Source organism: Heteronotia binoei, chromosome 19 (genome assembly GCF_032191835.1).
Source record: "Heteronotia binoei isolate CCM8104 ecotype False Entrance Well chromosome 19, APGP_CSIRO_Hbin_v1, whole genome shotgun sequence".
NCBI lineage: Eukaryota > Metazoa > Chordata > Lepidosauria > Squamata > Gekkonidae > Heteronotia > Heteronotia binoei.
In genome coordinates this window covers 40,571,733-40,594,762 of record NC_083241.1, presented here as the reverse complement: position 1 = coordinate 40,594,762, position 23,030 = coordinate 40,571,733, and the positions used below count along the sequence as shown (strand labels likewise).

The following is a 23,030-nucleotide window of genomic DNA, read 5'->3' as shown; positions in this document are numbered from 1 at the left end:
TCTGTTGCACGTTTTAATATCCAGCTAGGAAATTAAAAGATGTTTGCTCCTTGGGAGGACAGCTATGGCGAACCTGGGCAGTATAATAAAGAGACATCACCCTGCCAACAAAAGTCCATATAGTCAAAGTGATGGTATTCCCAGTAGTAATGTATGGCTGTGAGAGCTGGACCATACGGAAGGCCGAGCACAGAAGAATAGATGCTTTCGAGCTGTGGTGCTGGAGAAGACTCTTGAGAGTCCCTTGGAATGCAAGAAGATCCAATCAGTCAGTCCTGAGGGAAATCAACCCAGACTGTTCCCTGGAAGGTCAGATGCTGAAGCTGAAGCTGAAGCTCCAATACTTGGGCCACCCAATGAGAAGGGAGCACTCACTGGAGACGATCCTGATGCTGGGAAAGACAGAAGGCAAAAAGAAGAAGGGGACGGCAAAAGAGGAGATGGCCGGACAGCGTTACTGATGTAACAAACACAAATTTGAGCAGACTTTGGAGGATGGTGGAAGACAGGAAGGCCTGGCGTGACTTGGTCCAGGGGGTCGCAAAGAGTCGGACTCAACTGTGCGACTGAACAACAACAAAGGATGAAAGAAACCAAACACACTGGGGTGCTAACATGGATCCGGAACATAACATCTGCTGACTGACCCTGGCCCAAAGAACATCTGTCTTGCCTCAACCAGGGCCCGGGCCTTTTCAGTCTTGGCCCCAGCCTGGGGGAATCAGCTCCCTCTAGAGAGCTGGGCCCTCACTGAATTGTTATTTTTCCGTAGGGCCTGTAAAACGGAGCTATTCTGCCAGGCCTTTGGTTGAGGAAGCGGGCGTCCTTCTCCACCGGCTGGCCCTACATGGCAATCCATCTCTACTGTAACATAAATTTATTTTATTTACTATCTTCGGTTCATATAATATGTGCCCAACTCAGCCACCATTTATAATTTGATATGATCTGTCAAATTGTATTGTCCATATCGCTCTGGTTTTAACTGTTACTTTTATACTGTTTTTAGAATGTCATTATCTGCCCTGAGCCCATTCTTGGGAAAGAACACAAGAACATAAGAGAAGCCATGTTGGATCAGGCCAATGGCCCATCCAGTCCAACACTCTGTGTCACACAGTGGCCAAAAACCAGGTGCCATCAGGAGGTACATCAGTGGGGCCAGGACACTAGAAGCCCTCCCACAGTTGCCCCCCCCCCCACCAAGCACCAAGAATACAGGGCACCACTGCCCCAGACATAAGAACATAAGAGAAGTCATGTTGGATCAGGCCAATAGTCCATCCAGTCTAACACTCTGTGTCACACAGTGGCCAAATAAACCAGGTGCCATCAGGAGGTCCATCAGTGGGGCCAGGACACTAGAAGCCCTCCCACAGTTGCCCCCCCCCACCAAGCACCAAGATTACAGAGCATCACTGCCCCAGACAGAAGAACATAAGAGAAGCCATGTTGGATCAGGCCAATGGCCCATCCAGTCCAACGCTCTGGCAAAAAACCCCCCAAGTGCCACCAAGAGGTCCACCAGTGAGGCTAGAAGCCCTTCCACTTTGCCTCCCCCACTCAAGCACCAAGAATACAGAGCATCACTGTCCCAGACAGAGAGTTCCAATGATAAGCTGTGGCTAATAGTCACTGATGGACCTCTGCTCCATATGTTTATCCCATCCCCTCTTAAAGCTGGTTATGCTTGTAGCTGCCGCCACCTCCTGTGGCAGTGAGTTCCACATGTTAAGCACCCTTTGCGTGAAGAAGGACTTCCTTTTATCCGTTCTAACCTGACCGCTCAGCAATTTCATCGAATGCCCATGAGTTCTTGCATTGTGAGAAAGGGAGAAAAGGACTTCTTTCTCTACCTTCTCTGCCCTATGCAGAATCTTGTAAACCTCTCTCACGTCACCCTGCAGTTGATGTTTCCCCAAGCTAAAGAGCCCCACCGCGCTTTAACTTTTCTTCCTAGGGAAAGTGTTCCAGCCCTTTAAGGGCAGACTATAAATTGCCTAAAATAAATCAAAATAAATTTAAAAATCATGAACTGGCTGACACCCTTTTCACACATCTGAAGGCAGGACGCAGCCGTGAAGTTCTAACCTGCACGAGTGGATGGAATGGAAAGGTTTTAATCTCCAGTCTCCCCCAGGAGGGTCTGGGAGGCAGAGAGAGGGAAGATCTGCCCTGTTGACTCCCAAATCACCACAGGAGCGTCCTGGCAGCTGAGCCAGAAGAGGAGCCTCCGGCTTGAGGATGGAGTGAAGGCTCCGAAAGTCACATGCCCAGCTCACCTGGGCAGGTTGACCTTTCCCTTGGAGGCAAACAGAATGAGTCACCAGTGGGAAAAGTGGAACTGGGAGGATCCTGTCAGACTCCAAGAGACCAAAGCCAGAGTTGCCAGCTGCCCCTCAGTACGCCAGCAGCAGGGAAGAGGGGATAGGGTTGTCAGATCCAAGCTGGGAAATTCCTGAAGATTTGGGGGTGGAGTCTGAGAAGGACAGGGAACTCAGTGGGGAACAGTGCCATAGAGCAGGGGTGGCCAACAGTAGCTCTCCAGGTGTTTTGTTTTGTTTTTTTGCCTACAACTCCCTTCAGCCCCAGCCAGCATGGCCAATGGCTGGGGCTGCTGGGAGTTGTAGGCAAAAAAAACCATCTGGAGAGCTACCGTTGGCCACCCCGGTCATAGAGTCCACCCTCCAAAGCAGCCATTGTCTCTAGGACCAGGGTGGCCAAACTTGCTTAACATAAGAGCCACACAGAAGAAAAGTCAGGTGTTCGAGAGCCACAAGGCATGAACGTCAGATGTTTGAGAGCCATAAGAGGGAGGGAGAGAGGACAGACGGATGGACGGACAGACAGACAGATGACAGACAGACAGAGAGGGAGGAAAGAGGGAGGGGAAATATAGCAACTTAAAGTTAAAATGCACTTTTCAAGCTGCCAGCTGGCTTGGGTTGGAGGTGTGATTTAATGAGACAAATGCTTTCTCCAAGCTGGCCGATGGGGCTTTGAGAGACACACAATGTGTGTGAAAGAGCCACATGTGGCTCCCGAGCCACAGTTTGGCCACCCCTGCTCTAGGGGAACTGATCTCCGTAGCCTAGAGATGAGCTGTGATTCCAGGGCCACGAGGAGTCTCTCTCCCCAGTAAAAAACGGAAGCTTGAATGTTACAAGCAACTTTTGTCTTTCAAGCATGGAGTCGGGACTTTTAAGAGAATTTTTTTTTTCAGACGTTGAATATTCCACAATTGTGGCACTTTATATTGTTGTGAATTCTGTGGTTTTTGATTAGTGACATAAACGATGAGACGTGAGTAGATTCAAGCTTTATAAACAGTACACAATAAACTGCAAGAGGGTGGCAGTTTTGTTTAATCATGGTATTGTGGAGTATATTTGTCCCCCCACCTGGAGGCTGGCATCCCTACGGTTGTTGTTCAGTCGCACAGTCGAGTCCGACTCTTTGCGACCCCTTGGACCAAGTCAAGCCAGGCCCTCCTGTCTTCCACCATCCTCCGAAGTCTGCTCAAATTCGTGTTAGTTACAGTACATCAGTAACGCTATCCAGCCATCTCCTCTTTTGCCATCCCCTTCTTCTTTTGCCTTCTGTCTTTCCCAGCATCAGGGTCTTCTCCAGAGAGGGCTCCCTTCTCACTTGGTGGCCAAAGTATTTGAGCTTCAGCTTCAGCATCTGACCTTCCAGGGAACAGTCTGGGTTGATTTCCCTTAGGACTGACTGATTGTATCTTCTTGCAGTCCAAGGGACTCTCAAGAGTCTTCTCCAGTGAGTGCTCCCTTCTCATTGGGTGGCCAACGTATTGGAGCTTCAGCTTCAGCATCTCACCTTCCAGGGAACAGTCTGGGTTGATTTCCCTTAGGACGGACTGATTGGATCTTCTTGCAGTCCAAGGGACTCTCAAGAGTCTTCTCCAGTGAGTGCTCCCTTCTCATTGGGTGGCCAACGTATTGGAGCTTCAGCTTCAGCATCTCACCTTCCAGGGAACAGTCTGGGTTGATTTCCCTTAGGACGGACTGATTGGATCTTCTTGCAGTCCAAGGGACTCTCAAGAGTCTTCTCCAGTGAGTGCTCCCTTCTCATTGGGTGGCCAACGTATTGGAGCTTCAGCATCTGACCTTCCCTACGGACAATCTCTCGCTGAATGGCGAGGCAAAACTTTCCGAAGGGGCTTGCAGCTCAGGTTTGCAGGATATGCTTTTAAATAAAACCCAGGGGTCCAACACAGTGCACACAAGCACACCACAAACACCCACGATGTGCCATCAGCACCCCCGCTCCTTCGGAGCATGGAAGCCCTTTGGGCACTTGGACCCAGAGGGTGAGGTTGCAGGGGGGAAGGTGGGGGGAAGGGAGACAGAAGCTCACAGCTGCCTTTTAGGGACAACTCCTCTCCCTCTCCCCCTGTTTGTGTGCTGTGGGTTATGTTTAGCAAGGTGAGGATGAGTTTCCGGAGGGGGTGGGGCGGGGGGGGAGCTCCAGTCCCAGCTCGGATGTGCCCTTTGGCTAAAGATAGAAAGCAAAGCAAAGCTGTTATCGCAGGCAACAGAAGCCGGCTGTCTGGCTTCGATGCAAGAAAGATTTCACTCTGGGGGAAATGGAGGCATCGCTGTGGGAAGGGGCGCGACGGAATATTCAAGAGCAGTTCAAGCCAAGGAGTGTGAAGCAGGGGGCGGAAATAAGAAGGGGAGAAAAACTACACCAGCCACAAGGAAATAATCGTGTTTAAAGCGGCACAGGAGAAGTTGGGGGGAAACCCCGGGTTTGACTGAGAGAGCCAGTTTGGTGTAGTGGTTAAGTGTGCGGACTCTTATCTGGGAGAACTGGGTTTGATTCCCCATTTCTCCACTTGCAGCTGCTGGCATGGCCATGGGTCAGCCAGAGCTCTCTTACCTGGGAGAACCGGGTTTCATTCCCCACTCCTCCACTTGCAGCTGCTGAAATGGCCTTGGGTCAGCCAGAGCTCTCTTACCTGGGAGAACCAGGTTTGATTCCCCACTCCTCCACTTGCAGCTGCTGAAATGGCCTTGGGTCAGCCAGAGCTCTGGCAGAGGTTGTCCTTGAAAGGGCAGCTGCTGTGAGAGCCCTCTCAGCCCCACCCACCTACCAGAGTGTTTGTTGTGGGGGAGGGAGATAAAGAAGATTGTGAGCCGCTCTGGGACTCTTGAGTGGAGGGCAGAATATAAATCCAATGTCTTCTTCTTCAAATCCTCACACAGATATGCAATATTTCCTGGGTGACAGCGGGCCGGCCGCTCTCTGTCACATTGCCCTACTTTTCAGGGTTGTCGTGAGGATAAAATAAGGGCGTGGGAAGTGCTCTGTATACTTCCTTGAGCTCCTTGTATGAAAGAAAAGGAAGGGGCCAGGATGGCTCTTTTTGAGGGCTGTCCTTTAGAGGAGGGCAGGGAGCTGTTCTTGTTGGCAGCAGAGGAGAGGACTCCCAATTGTGGGTTTAAATCAGGGGTGGGGAACCTCCGTCCCGAGGGCCGTATGCGGCCCTCAAGATCACTTGGTGTGGCCCTCGGGGATTGCTGGGCCGAACCGAGCCATGTGGAAGTCTCTCTGGGGCCTGGATCGTGGGGCCCAGCTGCGCTGTGCAGCAGCCTCCCCAGGGCCAGGCAGGGATTGCAGGGCCCAGATGTTCTGTGCGGCAGCCTCCCTGGGGCCTGGCTGGCCAGCGAGGATCGTGGGGCCCGGCTGCGCTGTGCAGCAGCCTCCCCAGGGCCAGGCAGGGATCACAGGGCACAGATGTACTGTGCGGCAGCTTTCCTGCGGCCTGGCTGGCCGGCCAGAATTGCTGCAGGGCCTGGAAAAGTTATTGTCACAGTTCAGTTTGCCTTTGATTATCCCAGAGGGTGTGGCCTAATATGCTAATATTAGGGGATGTGGTCTAATATGCTACTGAGTTCCTGCTGGACCTAGGCATTTGCCTAGGGTGGCAGGCCGTGTGTGCGAGCCAGATTAGGCTCTCCCCACATCAAATAGAAAAAACAATTATTTGCATTAATTTTGCTGGCCTGAATCATTCTCCCTCGGCGGAGCACTGTTTTTTAAGTTGATAATTTTTTATGGCCCGCGAATGATGTTATAAATATCCACACAGCCCTGGGCAGAAAAAAGGTTCCCCACCCCTGGTTTAAATGAAGGGTGGAGAGGTCCTGGCTGGATATTAGGATAAACTTTTTTACCGTTAGATTTGTTCAACAGTAGCATCAGCTCCCGAGGGAGGCGGTGAGCTCCCCCCTCACTGGCAGTCTTGAAGCAGCGGCTGGACAAACCCTCGTAGGGATGCTTTAGGCCAGGGGTTCCCAACCTTTTTGGCACCAGGGACCGGTTTTGTGGACGACAGTTTTTCCACAGACCGGGGAGGGGAGGATGGTTTTGGGCAATGCTCCCTCTCAGCTGTGGAGTCTTGTGAGCAAACATTCTACTTTGTGAGCTGCTGCATTAAAGTTGGGAGCTGCTGCGTCAATGAAGTTGCTCTGGGGCCATTTTTCCTAAGCTAGGACAAAAATGTGTGAGCCAAAGGCTAAAAAAACTGTGAGCCAGCTCACACGAACTCAGCTTAGAGGGAACACTGGTTTCGGGATGATACAATCGTGCACTTTATTCCTATTATTACATTGTAATATATAATGAAATAATTATACAACTCACGGCCCGGTTGCTAACAGGCCACGGACCAGTACTGGTTCACAGACCGGGGGTTGGAGATCACAGCTCTCGGCTGATCCTGCATTAAGCAGGGGGTTGGACTAGATGGCCTCTGGGGCACCCTCCAACTCTACGATTCTACCTCCCTTGGAGCAATGGCCCATTCAAGCACCAGGCCCTGCTCTGGGGAAACAGAAAGCCCCCTGGCAGAAGCAATAGGCTTAGGTATGGCTGTGATTACTCTCCTGGCTCTCCAGCTGCAGAATATAGGAATGGACTGCCTTATAGACTTATGCACCTTTCCGAGAATGGCTTGGAAACTGTGCTCATTCACCAGGCAATGTCCAAAACCCCCTCTTCAGTGCTGTCAACTTCTGCACCTCTGCTGTGTCCTCAGGCTAGTCTTTCTGTGCGTCCTCTGCAGAAGGCGCCTCGCCCCGCATTCCCTGAAGATCCTCCAAGCAGACACGGCCCTTCGGAGCTTCTGTGGTTTGACAGACGCATTTCCGCCCGCCAAAGTTTCAAGCTCTTGGCAGCTTTCCCTCCAGTCTGCCCCCAAAGAATGTAACCTGAGTAAAATCCCCAACAAGCCGAGGAGGCTTCGCTGAGCACAATTCTCACACAGCCACCCCATCTGACTGGCAGGGACGCCTCTCCAAGGTCAGGCCGGATCGCAAGGAAGCTGATGCTGGTGTTCTGAGGTTTCGCTCTGCTCTGCTGCTAAAGGATGCTCCTTACAACATCGCTGCCTTCGGATAATCCCTCAGCACCCTCGGATGTTAAAGGGCACGGAACAATTCCTCCTGCGTGGTAAGAAGAGGCGGGAGAGGCCCTGGGCGTGGAGACTATTCCTGGAGGGAACCCGGAGTTCTCCTTTCAGGAACTCCATCTCTAGTTGGCAGGGCCGGCTCGCCCACGAGGCAAACTAGGCGGTTGCCTAGGGTGCCGGGAGGGGGGGCGTCAAATTGGGCTCCCACCCTGTCAGGCAATAAGGTTTCAAAGCAACCAGACCTTGAACTGATACAAAGTTAGGCTTTATTTGATACTCCATATGCACTAGAACGAAGAAATTGGGACTGGTACCATGTAACAGTGCAAAGCATACTTAAGAGGGCTACCTCAAAGATTTCTAAACAAAAGCCACAATTCTAAACATTGCTGAGCTGAGGTGTGAAGGTTCCCACGGTCCCTCTCTCTTATCTTATTCCTAAGGTTTGTCTTCCTGGGATGGCCAAGAGGCCTGTCCCTGGAGGCACTTTCTCTTCAAAGGGGAATTCATCCTTTTGTTAGTATTAGAGGGAGAGAGGTTCACATCAAGTACTGGCAACAATCTACAACATTCTACTTTGATATGCAAAGCCTTTCTCATGGTTAGTAGCAGTGGTTCAACACGGCAGCTGTTAAGCTAAGCATTTCATTTCAGGAAAAGTTACATTGCCTGACACCCACCTCCTGGTGCCCAAGACAAATGCCTAAATTTGCCTCTCCCCGCCCCCCACCACTGCTGCCACTGCCAGCCTCCTCCCTTCCCTTCTGCCGTACTCCCCCCTGTGCAATCAGAGGACCACGCCGTGACAAGGATCGGCCCTACCGGCTTCGAGGTGGCCGGCATCTGAGCGTTCTTTGAAGAAAGAGCTGGAGGTGGCTTCGCTCCCCTCTCGCTTCTGGTTTCTGATTGATGGAGGGGGGCACGACAGAGCATGGCACTGTGGAGGAAGGGTGGGAGGCAGTGGCAGGGGGCAGCAGCGGGCAGCAGGCAGGGATTCAGCCTGGGGCACCATGAGACCTAGGGCTGGCACTGCTTGTTGATGATCCAGGTTACAAGGAAGAAACCAGAGGTGATAGGATCACTATCTTGAAGTACTGAGGTGATATGATCACCATCTTGAAGTACTGAGGTGATATGCTCACCATCTTGAAGGACTGAGGTGATATGATCACCATCTTGAAGGATTGAGGTGATATGATCACCATCTTGAAGGACTGAGGTGATATGATCACCATCTTCAAGTACTGAGGTGATATCACCATCTTCAAGTACTGAGGTGATATCACCATCTTGAAGTACTGAGGTGATATGATCACCATCTTCAAGTACTGAGGTGATATGATCACCATCTTCAAGTACTGAGGTGATATGATCACCATCTTCAAGGACTGAGGTGATATGATCACCATCTTCAAGGACTGAGGTGATATGATCACCATCTTCAAGGACTGAGGTGATATGATCACCATCTTGAAGTTCTGAAGTGATATGATCACCATCTTCAAGTACTTGAAGGGCTGCCCTATAGAGGATGGTGTGGAATTGTTTTCTGTGGCCCCAGAAGGTAGGACCAGAACCAATGGGTGGAAATTAAATCAAAAGAGTTTCCGGCTCAACATTAGGAAGAACTTCCTGACGGTTAGAACGATTCCTCAGAGGAACTGGCTTCCTCGGGAGGTGGGCTCTCCTTCCTTGGAGGTTTTTAAACAGAGGCTAGATGCCCATCTGACAGCAATGAGGTTCATGTGAATTTAGGGGGAGGTGTTTGTGAGTTTCCTGCATTGTGCAGGGGGTTGGACTAGATGACCTAGAGGTCCCTTCTGACTCCATGATTCAAAGATGGGGGGGCCATCAGGAACTTCTCCAGCAGGGCGCATCATGGTCATGAAAGATGGTGAGAGGTCTGGAGACCAAGTCCTATGAGGAAAGGTTGAAGGAGCTGAGGATGTTTAGCCTGGAGAGGAGGCAGCTGAGAGGCGATATGATCAAGTACTTAATCGATTGGCTTGTCACCACATTACTTTGGGACTTGAATATACATATTTTGGACATTTGGACTGATTTCTATATATTTCTTAGTAAACTGGTTACTAGCTTGCATTTTTTGTTGTGTTATTCATTAAAGTGACCTCTCTCGGATCGTATTCTAATTCACAGAACCAGCATTGCCATCAGATGGCCATCTAGCCTCTGCTTAAAAACCAAGGAAGAAGAGCCCACCACCTCTTGAGGTGTTTTTTTTTAAAAAAATTGACTCTACACGTCAGTTATGATCCCCCCCCAGCTCAGGTGGCATGCAGAGTTTCAGAGGCAGCTTTCTGGCGAGAACCTTTGGACATTTCCCTCTCCATCCCCTCCTCGTGTGGCTGGACGCAACAGGCTCCACTCAGCGGCTGTCTTCGCACAGGGAGAGACTCAACAATCGGTGCCCACCTCTGCCACCGATGATGTCACTCTTCCAACGTGAGGCTTCAAAAGGCAGCAAGGCGGAACTCCCCATGCCAGGGTGCATCAGAAGCCGCCCGACCTTTCAGCAAAATGCTGCTCTAACAAAGGGTACCCCACCCAGAACCTGGGAGGCTGGGAAAATGCCTCTCCTTCCCTGGGAGGCCAGCAACAGCTCAGGGCCAGGCAACGAAACAACTGGGTTTTTAAATTAAAAATTAACACATGCAAGCTAATGCCAGCATAAACAAACAAGAAGAAGAGACTGGATTTATGCCCCGCCCTTTGCTTGGAGTTTCAGAGCAGCTTGCAATCTCCTTTCCCTTCCCCTTCCCACAACAGACACCCTGTGAGGTAGGCGGGGCTGAGAGAGCTCTTTCAAGAACTGCTCTGAGAGAATTGGGACTCGGCCAAGGTCACTCCAGCAGCTGCATGCGGAGGTGGAGTGGGGAATCAAACCCGGTTCTCCCAGATTAGAGTCCGCATTCCTAATTTGCTGCACCAAATAACTCAAGGAAGGAAAGGTCCCCTATGCAACACCAGTCGTTTCCGACTCTGGGGTGACGTTGCTTTCACAACGTTTTCACGGCAGACTTTTGACAGGGTGGTTTGCCATTGTCTTCCCTAGTCATCTACACTTCCCCCCCAGCAAGCTGGGCGTTCATTTTACCGACCTCGGAAGGATGGAAGGCTGAGTCAACCTTGGGCCGGCTACCAGAACCAGCTTTCGCTGAGATTGAACTCAGGTCATAACTCAAACCACCCCCTTAATTCTGCCCTCTAGCAAATCTAGGGTTGCCAATCCCCAGGTGGAGGCAGAGGATCCCCCGGTTTAGAGGCCTTTCCCCCACTTCAGGGCTATCAGAAAGCAGGGGGAGGGAAGGGAAATGTCTGCTGGGAACTCTATTACTCCCTATGGAGACTTATTCCCATAGGAAATAATGGAGAACTGATCTGTGAGTATCTGGGGCTCGGGGGGGGGGGCTGTTTTTTGAGACAGAGGCGCAATATTTGCAGTATAGCATCCAGTGCCTCTCCCCAAAATACCCGCCAAGTTTCAAAAAGATTGGACTGGGGGGTTCAATTCTATGAGCCCCCCCAAAAGGTACCCCTTTCCTTCATTATTTCCTATGGGAGGAAGGCATTTAAAAAGGTGTGCAGTCCCTTTAAAGTTCAATTCTGCTTGTCACACCCTTGCTCCTGGCTCCGCCTCCAATGTCTCCTGGCTCCACCCCCAAAGTCTCCTGGCTCCACCCCCAATGGAGTTCAATTCTGCTTGTCACACCCTTGCTCCTGGCTCCACCCCCAATGTCTCCTGGCTCCACCCCAACGTCTCTTGGCTCCACCCCCCAAAGTCCTCATATATTTCTTGAGTCGGACTTGGCAACTCTAAGCAGATCAGCGTAAGCTCTTTGTAAGCTCTTTGGAGCAGGCACTCTGCCCTGTTTTGTGCAAGTGACCCCGGCAAAACATCGGCCGAAGCACACAGATAAAACAGCCATGAGAACGAAAGCGTATAAATGATTATCAGAACGGAGGAAGTGTGATTTCAAGGATCACAATCCAGGGGCACTGACAGCAGAAGGTCCCAGGTTCAATCCCCGGCACCTCCGTTTTTAAAGGAGCTCACGTCTCTGTCTGAGTCCCTGGCAAACAGCCGCCGGTCAGGGCAGGGCCACATCTGTAGGCCCTCCTCCCACTAAAGGGTCATCAGAAAGCAGGTGTGTGGAGAGGGGAGGAAATGCCTGCCGAGCACTCCATTATTCCCTATGGAGTCCGATTCCCATAGGGTATAATGGAGAATCAATCCGTGGGTGTCTGGGGCTCCGAGGGGAGGGGGTCTGTTCTTTGAGGTAGAGGCACCAAAATCGCAGCATCGCATCCGGTGCCTCTCCTCAAAAGACCCTCCAAGTTTCAAAAAGATTGACCAGAGAATCCCATTCTGTGAGCCCCTAAAGACGATGCCCCCATCCCTCATTATCTCCAGTGGAGGGACGGCATTTGAAAGGTGTGCTGCCCCTTTACATGCGATGGTCGGAACTCCCTTTGGAGTTCAATGATGCTTGTCACACCCTTGCTCCTGGCTCCACCCCCAGTGTCTCCTGGCTCCACCCCCAAAGTCCCCAGCTATTTCTTAAATCGGACCTGGCAAAGCAACCCTACTGAGTTGGATGGTCCCGGGGTTTGCTCCATATGCTGCTGCTCTAACCCAGAATATCAGAGTCTGGATTGTGCCTTCCCACGTGGGCTTCCCCGCCTATTGCCGCGTCTCTCTCCCAAGTAGGGGAAAGGACAATGCCCAGGGTGACGTGATTCGCTCTCACACCTCTTTGTCCTCCATAGATTATCCCACCTATCTTCACTTTCACTCTGGGCAAGTAAATATTTATCTGTCAGCACTCGTATGACACGGCAGAGGTCAAATTTTTATTGGTTCGTTGAAGAAGTCGGACGGGAGTCCCCAAAGAGACTTGTGCGATGTATGGCAGGCACTAGGACCTCAACAGGACTAGGGGTTTTTTTGTTTGGTGTAGTGGTGAAGTGTGCGGACTCTTATCTGGGAGAACCGGGTTTGATTCCCCACTCCTCCACTTGCAGCTGCTGAAATAGCCTTGAGTCAGCTAAAGCTCTTGCAGAGTCGTCCTTGAAAGGGCAGGTTCTGGGAAAGCTCTCTCAGCCCCACCCACCTCACAGGGTGTCTGTTGAGGGGGAGGAAGGTAGAGGAGCTTGTGAGCCGCTCTGAGACTCTCTGGAGTGGAGGGCGGGATATAAATCCAATATCTTCTTCTTCTTCTTGTAGCAGGAGCTCCTTTGCATATTAGGCCACGCCCCCTGAGGTAGCCAATCCTCCAAGAGCTTCCAGGGCTCTTCTTACAGGGCCTACTGTAAGCTCCAGGAGGATTGGCTACATCAGGGAGGTGTGGCCTAATATTCAAAGGCATTCCTGCTACAAAAAAGACCTCTGCCAGGAACCAAAGTACAGCTAGATTGGAGTCCAGGATCTTCTTTGCGACCAACAAGATTTGGGGGTCTAGCCTTACAATAGCAGACCAACAAGAATCTACTTACGATAGATCAACGGCACAACAGGCTGTGGGAAACATCTGTATTGGTTAAGATCACATATATTACCCAAGAAGCGTTACTGCACCGATATGAAAACAAATTTGCTTCTGTTTGGCATCCGTTAATAGCTTCTTTGTTAGAAAATTACATTGTTAAAAAAATATCCTATTATTTTATTTATTTATTTATTTATTTATTTTATTCGTTTTATATCCCGCCCTACCCCACCGAGGTGGGCTCAGGGCGGCTTACAACATAAAAACCAACAAAATCAATTTAAATACATTAATAATACTATAGGAAATTATAGGAAACGGAGGTATTTTTAAGATATGTAGGATTGTTTAAGTCTAGACGTGTCAAACTCATTTGTTATGAGGGCCAGATCAGACACAAATGAGATCTTGTTGGGCCGAGCCATGTCAGGCCGGGCCATGTGTGCACCTATTTAAGATTAGGTAGCAAAGAGATAGGTTTTATAAAGGACACACACGCACACATATATATATATTAAATAAACTTAAAACGTTAGCACACATTGGTCTTTGTATTTCTCCCATGGGAACTGGGCAAAGGAAGCTCTGGTTCTTTCCATCCTTCCCCGGGGCACTGGGGGAGGAGAAGCCTCAGTCAATAGAAGGAAGAGAGGCTTGGCTCAGTAGCTCTGCTGTGCGATTGAGAGAGCCTAGCAAAGCAAGCTATTCCTCCCCAAGGGAGGAGCCTCAGCCAATGGAGAAAATAGAGGTTTTGCTCTGTAGCTCCTGTGCGATTGAGCAAGCCTTGCAAAGCAAGGTGTTCTGCAGAAGGAAGCAAGAGAGAGGGAGAAGGAAGCAGATGACAGCCAGTTGCTCGGGGGTCTGATAGGTGCCCTTCGGGGGCCTGATTCAGCCCCCAGGCCACATATTTGACACTCCTGGCTTAAGTCTATTTAATTTAGGTCAATAATATTATCCAGTGAAAAAACTGTATTGGTATTGTTTAATTGAAAAGACGGTAACAGAGTGAAATAGCAAATGTATAACAGTAAAAAAGAGTATTAATGTTAAAGTGAAATAAAATTTTAAAAATTGTGTGTGTGTGCGCCCAGGCAAGCCCAATCTCATCAGATCTCAGAAGTGAAGCAGAATCGACTCTGGCAGCTACTTGGATGGGAGACCTCTTGGAATACCAGAGCCTGGAGGCAGAGGCAGGCTTTCTTCAGCCACCTCCCTGAATACCTTCCAGGCCTCAGTAGGGATCAGTCACCAGATGTCGCCATGACTTCCAGGTGCAGACACACACACACATTTAAAAAATACAAAAATACATACAAAAAAAGATTTTTGGGGGGTGTACGTTTTTGAGCATCCAATCTCCCTTCATCAGATACAAGTTGGAATGCAGATCTGGGAGTCTTTCTATCCCAGTCAGAAAGTGGGAGGGTTGTAGCCAGGAAGGAAGCCTGGATTTGAAGGTGCCCTGCCAATTTTAATCAGCAAAGGAAACCTCACCTGATCCTCTGATTAGATGCTGCCCTGAGTCTGGGGTGGGGAGAGCAGAGGCGACAAGAGAGAAACCTGCCGGAGGTTGCTGACTGAGACGGGATTCCAACCAGAGACTTCCTTCCCCTTTTCCCTCCCACGGTGGCCAGCGCTACGAAGAGGAAGAGGAGGCGCGAGCCCACCTCCAAAGGACCCCGAAGACACTACAGTCGAACAGCTGCCAGCGGTACACGACACGTCTGTGGCCGTCTTGTGGTCTGGAGTTCCGCCTGCTCTGCAGCCTCCTCCCCTCAAGCCATCGGGCTGCGAAGATTCTCACGGCAAGAAGAGAACTCAGCCTGCTTCTGCAAAGCTGAAGCAAACGCACTCTCCACTCCCCGCCGGGACTCTGCATTTAACATCAAAGTCAGGGCTCCCCAACGTGGCACTCATGAGCCCACCAACACCTTCCCTGGTGCCTCTCAAGTGCTTTTAGAAAGTGGGCAGACAGGGCCAGTCCTGGACTGTCTAACACCCTAAAAAGGTGAAGGCAGACCTCCCCCCCACCCGTGCAAGCACCAGTCGTTTCCAACTCTGGGGTGACGTTGCTTTCACGTTTTCACGGCAGACTTTTGACGGGGCGGTTTGCCATTGCCTTCCCCAGTCATCTCCACTTTTCCCCCAGCAAGCTGGGGACTCATTTGACCGACCTCAGAAGCATGGAAAGCTGAGTCAACCTGGAGCCGGCTACCTGAACCCAGCTTCCGCCGGGATTGAACTCAGGTCGTGAGCAGGGAGCTCAGACTGCAGTACTGCAGCTTTACCACTCTGTGCCACGGGGCTCTTCCTAACACCCTAGGCAAGGCTAAATTCTGGTACTCCCCCCCCTGCCCCGCATTGATATTGTCACCAAGTCACATGGAAAGGAAAGGAAAGGAAAGGAAAGGAAAGGAAAGGAAAGGAAAGGAAAGGAAAGGAAAGGAAAGGTAAGGTTCCTTGTGCAAGCACCAGTCGTTTCCGGCTCTGGGGTGACGTTGCTTTCACAACGTTTTCACGGCAGACTTTTGACGGGGTGGTCTGCCATTGCCTTCCCCAGTCATCTGCACTTTCCCCCCAGCAAGCTGGGGACTCATTTGACCGACCTCAGAAGGATGGAAGGCTGAGTCAACCTTGTGCCAGCTACTCGAATCCAGCTTCTGCCAGAATCGAACTCAGGTCGTGAGCAGAGAGTTCAGACCACAGTACTGCAGTACTGCTGCTTTACCACTCTGCGCCACGGAGCTGCTAAGTCACATAGGGGGGGCGCCCAATTTGACACCCCCAGAAGGCCAGCGCCCTAGGCAATTACCTAGTTTACCTAGTGGCAGGGCCGGCCCTGTGGGGAGGGGGCAGGGCTAGATGCAGCTTTTGCCCAGCAGGGCTTCTGATTGGCTAGGCAGAGTGAAAAACATCCTGCCTCAACGGTTACCGGCAGAGTTCTAGATGACTTTGCTCTACACAGTTCCTCTTTCCGATGCAGGAGGAAAGAAGCGATGCTTCTCTCTTTGCACTTGGAGGTGAGGAAACTGGAGCTGCTCAGCTGGGGATCTCCAAAGCCCCGTCGCTCTTGGAAGAGGTTCCTGCTCGGGCTGCCAGTTCTGACTCAGAATATCTGGGGACTTTGGGGGTGGAGCCAAGAGCACGGCTGTGACAAGCGAGACTGAACTTCAAAGGGAGTTCGGGCTATCGCATTTTAAAGAGACCACATTTCTTTGAAACGCCTTCCTTCCATTGGAAATAATGAAGGACAGGGGAACTTTCTTTAGGGGCTCATAGAATCGGATCCCCTGGCCCAATCTTGTTGAAACTTGAGGACGGGGCTTTTTGAGGAGAGGCAACAGATGCTATGCTGAAAATTTGGTGCCTTTAGCTCAAAAAACAGCCCCTCCAGAGCCCCTGATAACTACGGATTGATTCACCATTGCACCCTATGCAGATCAGGCTCCAGAGGGAACAATGGAGTTCCCAGCAGACAATCCCCCCACCCCCGCTTTATGATAACTCTGAAGGGGGGGAAGGCCTCCAAACCAGATGATCCCCTTCCCCCAACTGGAGATCGGCAACCCTAGCGAGCGGTGCCAAAGGGCATGAAGAGCAAATGGGCAAACTTTGTGGGAGGTTGTATTCCTTCTCGGCAGCACCAAACCCAGGGCAGGCCCACGACGGATCTCCACCAGTAGCATTACAAGAGATAAAGGTTGATCTATGCAGAAGAATAGATGCTTCTGAGATGTGGTGCTGGAGAAGACTCTTGAGAGTCCCTTGGACTGCAAGAAGATCCAATCGGTCCGTCTTAAGGGAAATCAACCCAGACTGTTCCCTGGAAGGTCAGATGCTGAAGCTGAAGCTCAGATACTTGAGCCACCCAATGAGAAGGGAGCACTCCCTGGAGAAGACCCTGATGCTGGGAAAGAAGGCGAAAGAAGAAAGGGATGGCAAAAGATGAGATGGCTAGACAGCATTACTGATGTGACTAACATGAATTTGAGCAGACTTTGGAGGATGGTAGAAGACAGGAGGGCCTGGCGTGACTTGGTCCACGGGGTCACAAAGAGCTGGACTTCAACAACGAACTTCAACAACAAACAACAACAAAAACCCGAAGGGGCCTCTCAGGGCTCCTGAGGAGTGTTCCTGCTACGGTGAGTTAGGGTGTGCTAACTCACAGTTTTTTAGCCTCCAGCCTGCACATTTTTGCCTTAGCTCAGGAAAAAAGGGCCCTAGAGCAAACTAATTTCCTCAGCAGCCAAATCGCTCACTCACAACTTTAATGCCAGTAGGTCACCAAGTAGAATTTTTGCTCACAAGACATAAGAACATGAGAGAAGCCATGTTGGATCAGGCCAATGGCCCATCTGGTTCAACACTGTGTCACACAGTGGCCAAAAAACCCAGGTGCCATTAGGAGGTCTGTCAGTGGAGCCAGGACACTGGAAGCCCTCCCACTGTTGCCCCCCCCCCCAAGCACCCAGAATACAGAGCATCACTTGCCCCAGACAAAGAGTTCCATCTATTCCCTGTGGCTAATAGCCACTGATGGACCTCTGCTCCAGATGTTTATCCAACCCCCTCTTGAAGCTAGCTATGCTTGTAGCTGCCACCACCTCCTGTGGCAATGAATTCCATGTCTTAATCACCCTTTGGGTGAAGAAGGGCTTCCTTTTATTCGTTCTAACCCGACTGCTCAGCAATTTCATTGAGTGCCCACAAGTTCTTGTCTTGTGAGAAAGGGAGAAAAGGACTTCTTCCTCTACCTTCTTTATCCCATGCATAATCTTGTAAACCTCTATCACGTCACCCCTCAGTTGACTCCACAGCTTAGACAGGGCATTGCTCCTGAGCTACTGTTGGGCTTGCGGAATAATAACTTGAAGGAAGCCCCCGGCATCCTCTTGCACCCAGATCTGTCTTCTTCACGCACAGGTACGTCTTCTCAAGGAGCCGCTCTGCCCACCATAAATGTTTGTCAGCTCCTTGTGCAGCTGCCAGAGCAGGGGGTGCCGTGGGTAGCCGGCACCCAAGAACAACCTTTCCTGCAGATTTTAAGCTGGGATAAAGCCAGCTGCTGCTTGCCTGGGCACACTCTACGATCCGACATGAGAGATAAAGAGGGGCCTTGGTGGAAGCCAGGACTGGGCTGGGCCTGCCAGTTCCAGCAAGAATCTGCAGGTGTGAATGAGGGCACGGAGGTCCTTTCCCCACAGCCATTGCATTGTTCATGGGGGGCAGCCCACACATTCCATAGCAAACCACACGGCGTTAAGAAGTCGAGCGGCGTAGATGTCTTTGCAGGGTGTCCCAGAGAGCTTGCAAATGAATCCACAGAGAAAGCGGGGCAAATGCACAGGGTAAGTTAACGTTGACACTCCATAACAGGGTTGGCCAAACTGTGACTTGAGAGCCACGTGTGGCTCTTGCACACATATAGTGCGGCTTTTTAAGCCCCCACCGCCCCATCGGCCAGCATTTGTCTCTTTAAATCACTTCTCCAAACCAAGCCAGCTGGCGGCTTGGAGAACGCTTTGAAAGTTAACGTCACTTTCTTTCCACCTCTCCCTCCCCTATCTTCCTTCCTTCCTTCCTTCCTTCCTTCCTTCCTTCCTTCCTTCCTTCCTTCCTTCCTTCCTTCCTTCCTTCCTTCCTTCCTTCCTTCCTCTCTCAAACATCTGACATACATGTCTTGCAGCTCTCAAACATCTGGCATCTATTCTATGTGACCCTTACATTAAGCAAGTTCCCCCCACCCTTTATATACTTACAACCACAGATTCCATCAGTTCATGCCACCATCAAAGACCAAAAACCAGCAAGATGCATCTGACCATGGCATATAAATAAGGCGATGAGAGACAAAGGGAGCATATTCACCCTGATCTTTTTGCTTTTAAAAATGCGGCCTAGCACAGAACTGGACCAGGAAAGGAAAGGAAAAGGAAAGGTCCCCTGTGCAAGCACCAGTCGTTTCAGACTCTGGGGTGACGTTGCTTTCACAACATTTTCACGGCAGACTTTTGACGGGGTGGTTTGCCACTGCCTTCCCCAGTCATCTACGCTTTCCCCCCAGCAAGCTGGATACTCATTTTACCGACCTCGGAAGGATGGAAGGCTGAGTCATCTTCAAGCCAGCTACCTGAAAACCCAGCTTCCACCGGGGATCGAACTCAGGTCGCGAGCAGAGTTTAGGTACTGCAGCTTTAACACTCTGCGCCACGGGGCTCTTTGGAGCAGGTAACAGGCCCACAAATGCAACAGCTTTGTACAAAGAAACCCACAGACTCGTTCACATGTTAGAAATGCACAGTTAGAATGCTTGTAATCATGACATCACAGCAGGCCAACCAATGGCTGCAGGTTAACAGTTAATATGTATTTAAGAAGGAATTTGTCCTCTGGAGGGCAACACTCACCTTCCCAGCTCTTCTCCAATTTCATAGATGTCTTCTACCTTCTGCTGCTTAAACACAGCCATGCCTGGATCCTTCATGGGGGTGCGCTCGTAATTCAGCTGGAAAATTAAAACAGAAAATAAAACATCAGTGCCCTGAACTGGATAGCCCAGGCAAGCCCAATCTCATCTGCTCTCAGAAGCTAAGCAGGGTCGGCTCTGGCAAGTACTTGGATGGAAGGCCTCCTTGGAATACCAGAGCTGGGAGGCAAGGGCAGGCTTTATTCAGCCACCTCCCTGAATAACCTCCCAGCCCCCAGTAGGGGTCAGTCACCAGAGGTCGCCATGACTTCCAAGTGCACATACACTCACACATGCACACAAAAATACAAAAACTCCCCGCAAAAAAACCAAAAATCAACCATCAGTATTCCAGAGACAAAAATATGCCAGTCATCCTTTTCAGCCACAAGCAGGCCTCAGATTCAGCAGGAGCTCATAGGAGCACAGCTCCTGAACCTTCCTGAGGGTTCCCCCTCTTCCTCCCCACCTACCTTGTCCATTGAATAGGAGGTGCAGCTGCATAACAATCCCTGGATTAGGAGAGCGGGCAGCCAGCCAGCCACCAGGGGCTTTGCCACGCCCCCAGCAGCCCTCATTAACCCCTGGAGAAGCCCGTGCCACCCTTTCTCCACTTGTTATGTGATTTGGGGCAGTGGGTGGCTTGCTGGCCTTTTGACTCAGGAGTGGGCGGCCCAGGAGAGCCCCAGGCGAGCAAGGCCTGCTTAGCTTGGCCGGATCTCTAGCCAGCACAATCAGGCCTCACTTGTCCGGGGCTCTCCTTTCTTGCATCGGGTTGCTTATGGCTGGGGGGGGGGGACAGCAAATGCTAATGAGTTATGCTAATGAGCTCTGCCACCTATTTTTTTTACAAAACAACTCCTGGCCACAAGCAACCACAAACTGCACTGTTGCTCTCCCCCTTGTTGACAGCACACACAAAGCTGCCTTCTACTGGATTAGACCAAGGGTCCCTCAAGATCTGGATTATCAGGGGTCAGAGGGAGAAGTGTCTCGGTTCGAGAAGGACCAGACAGCCCAGGAAAAGGAAATGATGGAGGACAACAAGCAGAGAGGGAGGCAAGGGGCTCGTCCACGAGAAGGCCTTGTCCTGGCACGTCGGAAGAACGCCGTTCACCCCTTGAGATGTTTGGCTAAGCCTCCTCACCATTCAAGGTGTGTAGCTTCAGAAAAAGATGAGCTGGGAGCGCACCTGGAAAGATCAGCATCGACCCCGGAAGAGGATGGTAACCCTAGGGTTGCCAAGTCCAATTCAAGAAATATCTGGGGACTTTGGGGGTGGAGTCGGGAGACTTTGGGGGTGGAACCAGGAGACATTGGAGGTGGAGCCAGGAGACTTTGAGGAGTGGAGCCAGGAGACTTTGAGGAGTGGAGCCTGGAGACTTTGGGGGGTGGAGCCAGGAGACTTTGGGGGGTGGAGCCAGGACCAACAGTGTGACAAGCAGAATTGAACTCCAAAGGGAATTCTGGCCATCACATTTAAAGAGACCACACACCTTTTCAATGCCTTCCTTCCATTGGAAATAATGAAAGATAGGGGCACCTCCTTTGGGGGCTCGTAGAATTGGATCCCTTTGTCCAATCCTTTTGAAACTTGGGGAGTCTTTTGGGGGGAGGCAATGGATGCTATACTGAAAATGTGCTGCCCCTACCTCTAAAAACTGCCCCCCCCCAGAGCTCCAGATACCTGTGGATCAATTCTCCATTATTTTCTATGGGAATAAGTCTCCATAGGGAATAACAGAGTGCCCAGCAGACATTTCCTTCCCCTCCCCCCGCTTTCTGATGACCCTGAAGCGGGGGGAGGGCCTCCAAACCAGGGGGTCCCCTGCCCCCACCTGGGGATTGGCAACCCTAGTAACCCCCCCAAGGAAACAGCCACCATTTCTCCTGGCGAATGAGGCCAGTAACTGGAGAAGTTCCCTTCTAAAGGGAGCTCCCTGGAGGAGGCAGAAAGATCCCTCTTTGGGTGTCTGCCAAGAACCACACCCAAAAAAGCAAAAGCAAGGAATGTTCATTTCACACCTCGGGAGCGGGATTCTCACCCCTCTAATCTGAGGGCGGCCACAAGACAGGCAGAGACTCAGTTCTTTTGCCAGTACCTGTCCCTGAGGGAACTCTCTTCTCTTGAAAGAGCTACAGATTCTATATCCAGGTGGGCAGCCGTGTTGCTCTGAAGCAACGGAACAAAGCAGGAGTCTGGCGGAGCAGTGGTTAAGAAGGCAAAGTGTTCTCCGTTTAACCCAGACTTTCAGGCGAAATGGAGCAATTAACAGACTCCGTTTATTGCCTTAAGACACTCTCACCATCACCCTCCCATTCTGACGTGTTACTGTTTTATTGGTTTCCCATGCCGATGCTATCCAGACCAAATGTTCTTTCGATTTGTTAATTTCACTATTTTGCCCACTGGATTCTAACTTTGCAGCACTTTGCATGCTTAAACCACCGCCCACCAGCTATCAGTAGCTCTGCTCGCTGTACCCCGTTTCATTGTCTGATGAAGTCTGAATGAATACGAAAGCTTCCATTCTGAATAAAACTTTGTCGGTCTTCAAGGTGCTACTGGACTCCTGCTTTGTTCTACAAGTTTTCTGTTCAGGCTGGTTTGGGGTGGCCAGAGCGCGATTTGTCTGTGGTTGTGAAATTTTAACAGGCCCGACTGAGATGAGTGAATCTGCAAGTATTTGTGTGCGTGCGCACACACATAAGATGACTGGTCTGTGAAAACAGTGGAATATAAATGAGAGAGAGAGTGATAGATATATTATAGCTAGATGATAGATCATAGATAGACAGATGGATAGACAGACAGACCTGAAGTCCTGAGGACTAGCATCTTCTCTGCAAATGAACGCAAACCAAGATTCTCATGTTTGCATTAAGAGCAGAAGGAACCAAGGAAGGGTGGTCCCGTTGGCATCCTGAGATGTAGCACTCCCGACGGGTGAGCCACAGCACTAGGGTTGCCAATTCCCAGGTGGGGGCAGGGGATCCCCCGGTTTGGAGGCCCTCCCCCCGCTTCAGGGTCGTCAGAAAGCGGGGGGAGGGGAGGGAAATGTCTGCTGGGAACTCTGTTATTCCCTATGGAGATTTATTCCCATAGAAAATCATGGAGAATTGATCCGCGGGTATCTGAAGCTCTGAGGGGGCTGTTTTTTGGGGTAGAGGCACCAAATTTTCAGTATAGCATCTAGTGCCTCTCCCCAAAATACCCTCCAAGTTTCAAAAAGATTGGACCAGGGGGTCCAATTCTATGAGCCCCAAAATAAGGTGCCCCTATCCATTATTTCCTATGGAAGGAAGAAATTGAAAAGGTGTGCCGTCCCTTTAAATATGATGGCCAGAATTCCCTTTGGAGTTCAGTTATGCTTGTCACAGCCTTGATCTTGGCTCCACCCCTAATGTCTCCTGGCTCAACCCCCAAAGTCCCCAGATATTTCTTGAATTGGACTTGGCAACCCTACACAGCACAATTCCCTGAATACACAGCCAAACCAATGAGGTCTCCACGGACACACAATCAGGGGAGAAATCAAGACTCAGTTCCATGAACTCAACACCACAGTGGGCCGGGCCCAATCCATTTCCTTTCCCAAGGACTTTGCAGTCTCCTTTC

The 23,030-nt window shown here is 50.7% G+C and overlaps 1 protein-coding gene across 1 annotated transcript in view; it reads right to left on the bottom strand.

The window, feature by feature from the left end:
• DAPK2 (death associated protein kinase 2) overlaps positions 1 to 19,449 on the bottom strand; it is a 60,209-nt gene extending 40,760 nt beyond the window's left edge. The window contains exon 1 of the mRNA XM_060259860.1: positions 19,353 to 19,449. Coding sequence (XP_060115843.1) covers positions 19,353 to 19,429 — 77 coding nt within the window. The 5' untranslated portion in view covers positions 19,430 to 19,449. The remainder of the gene's footprint in view (positions 1 to 19,352) is intronic.
• Between the last annotated feature and the right edge of the window lie 3,581 nt (positions 19,450 to 23,030).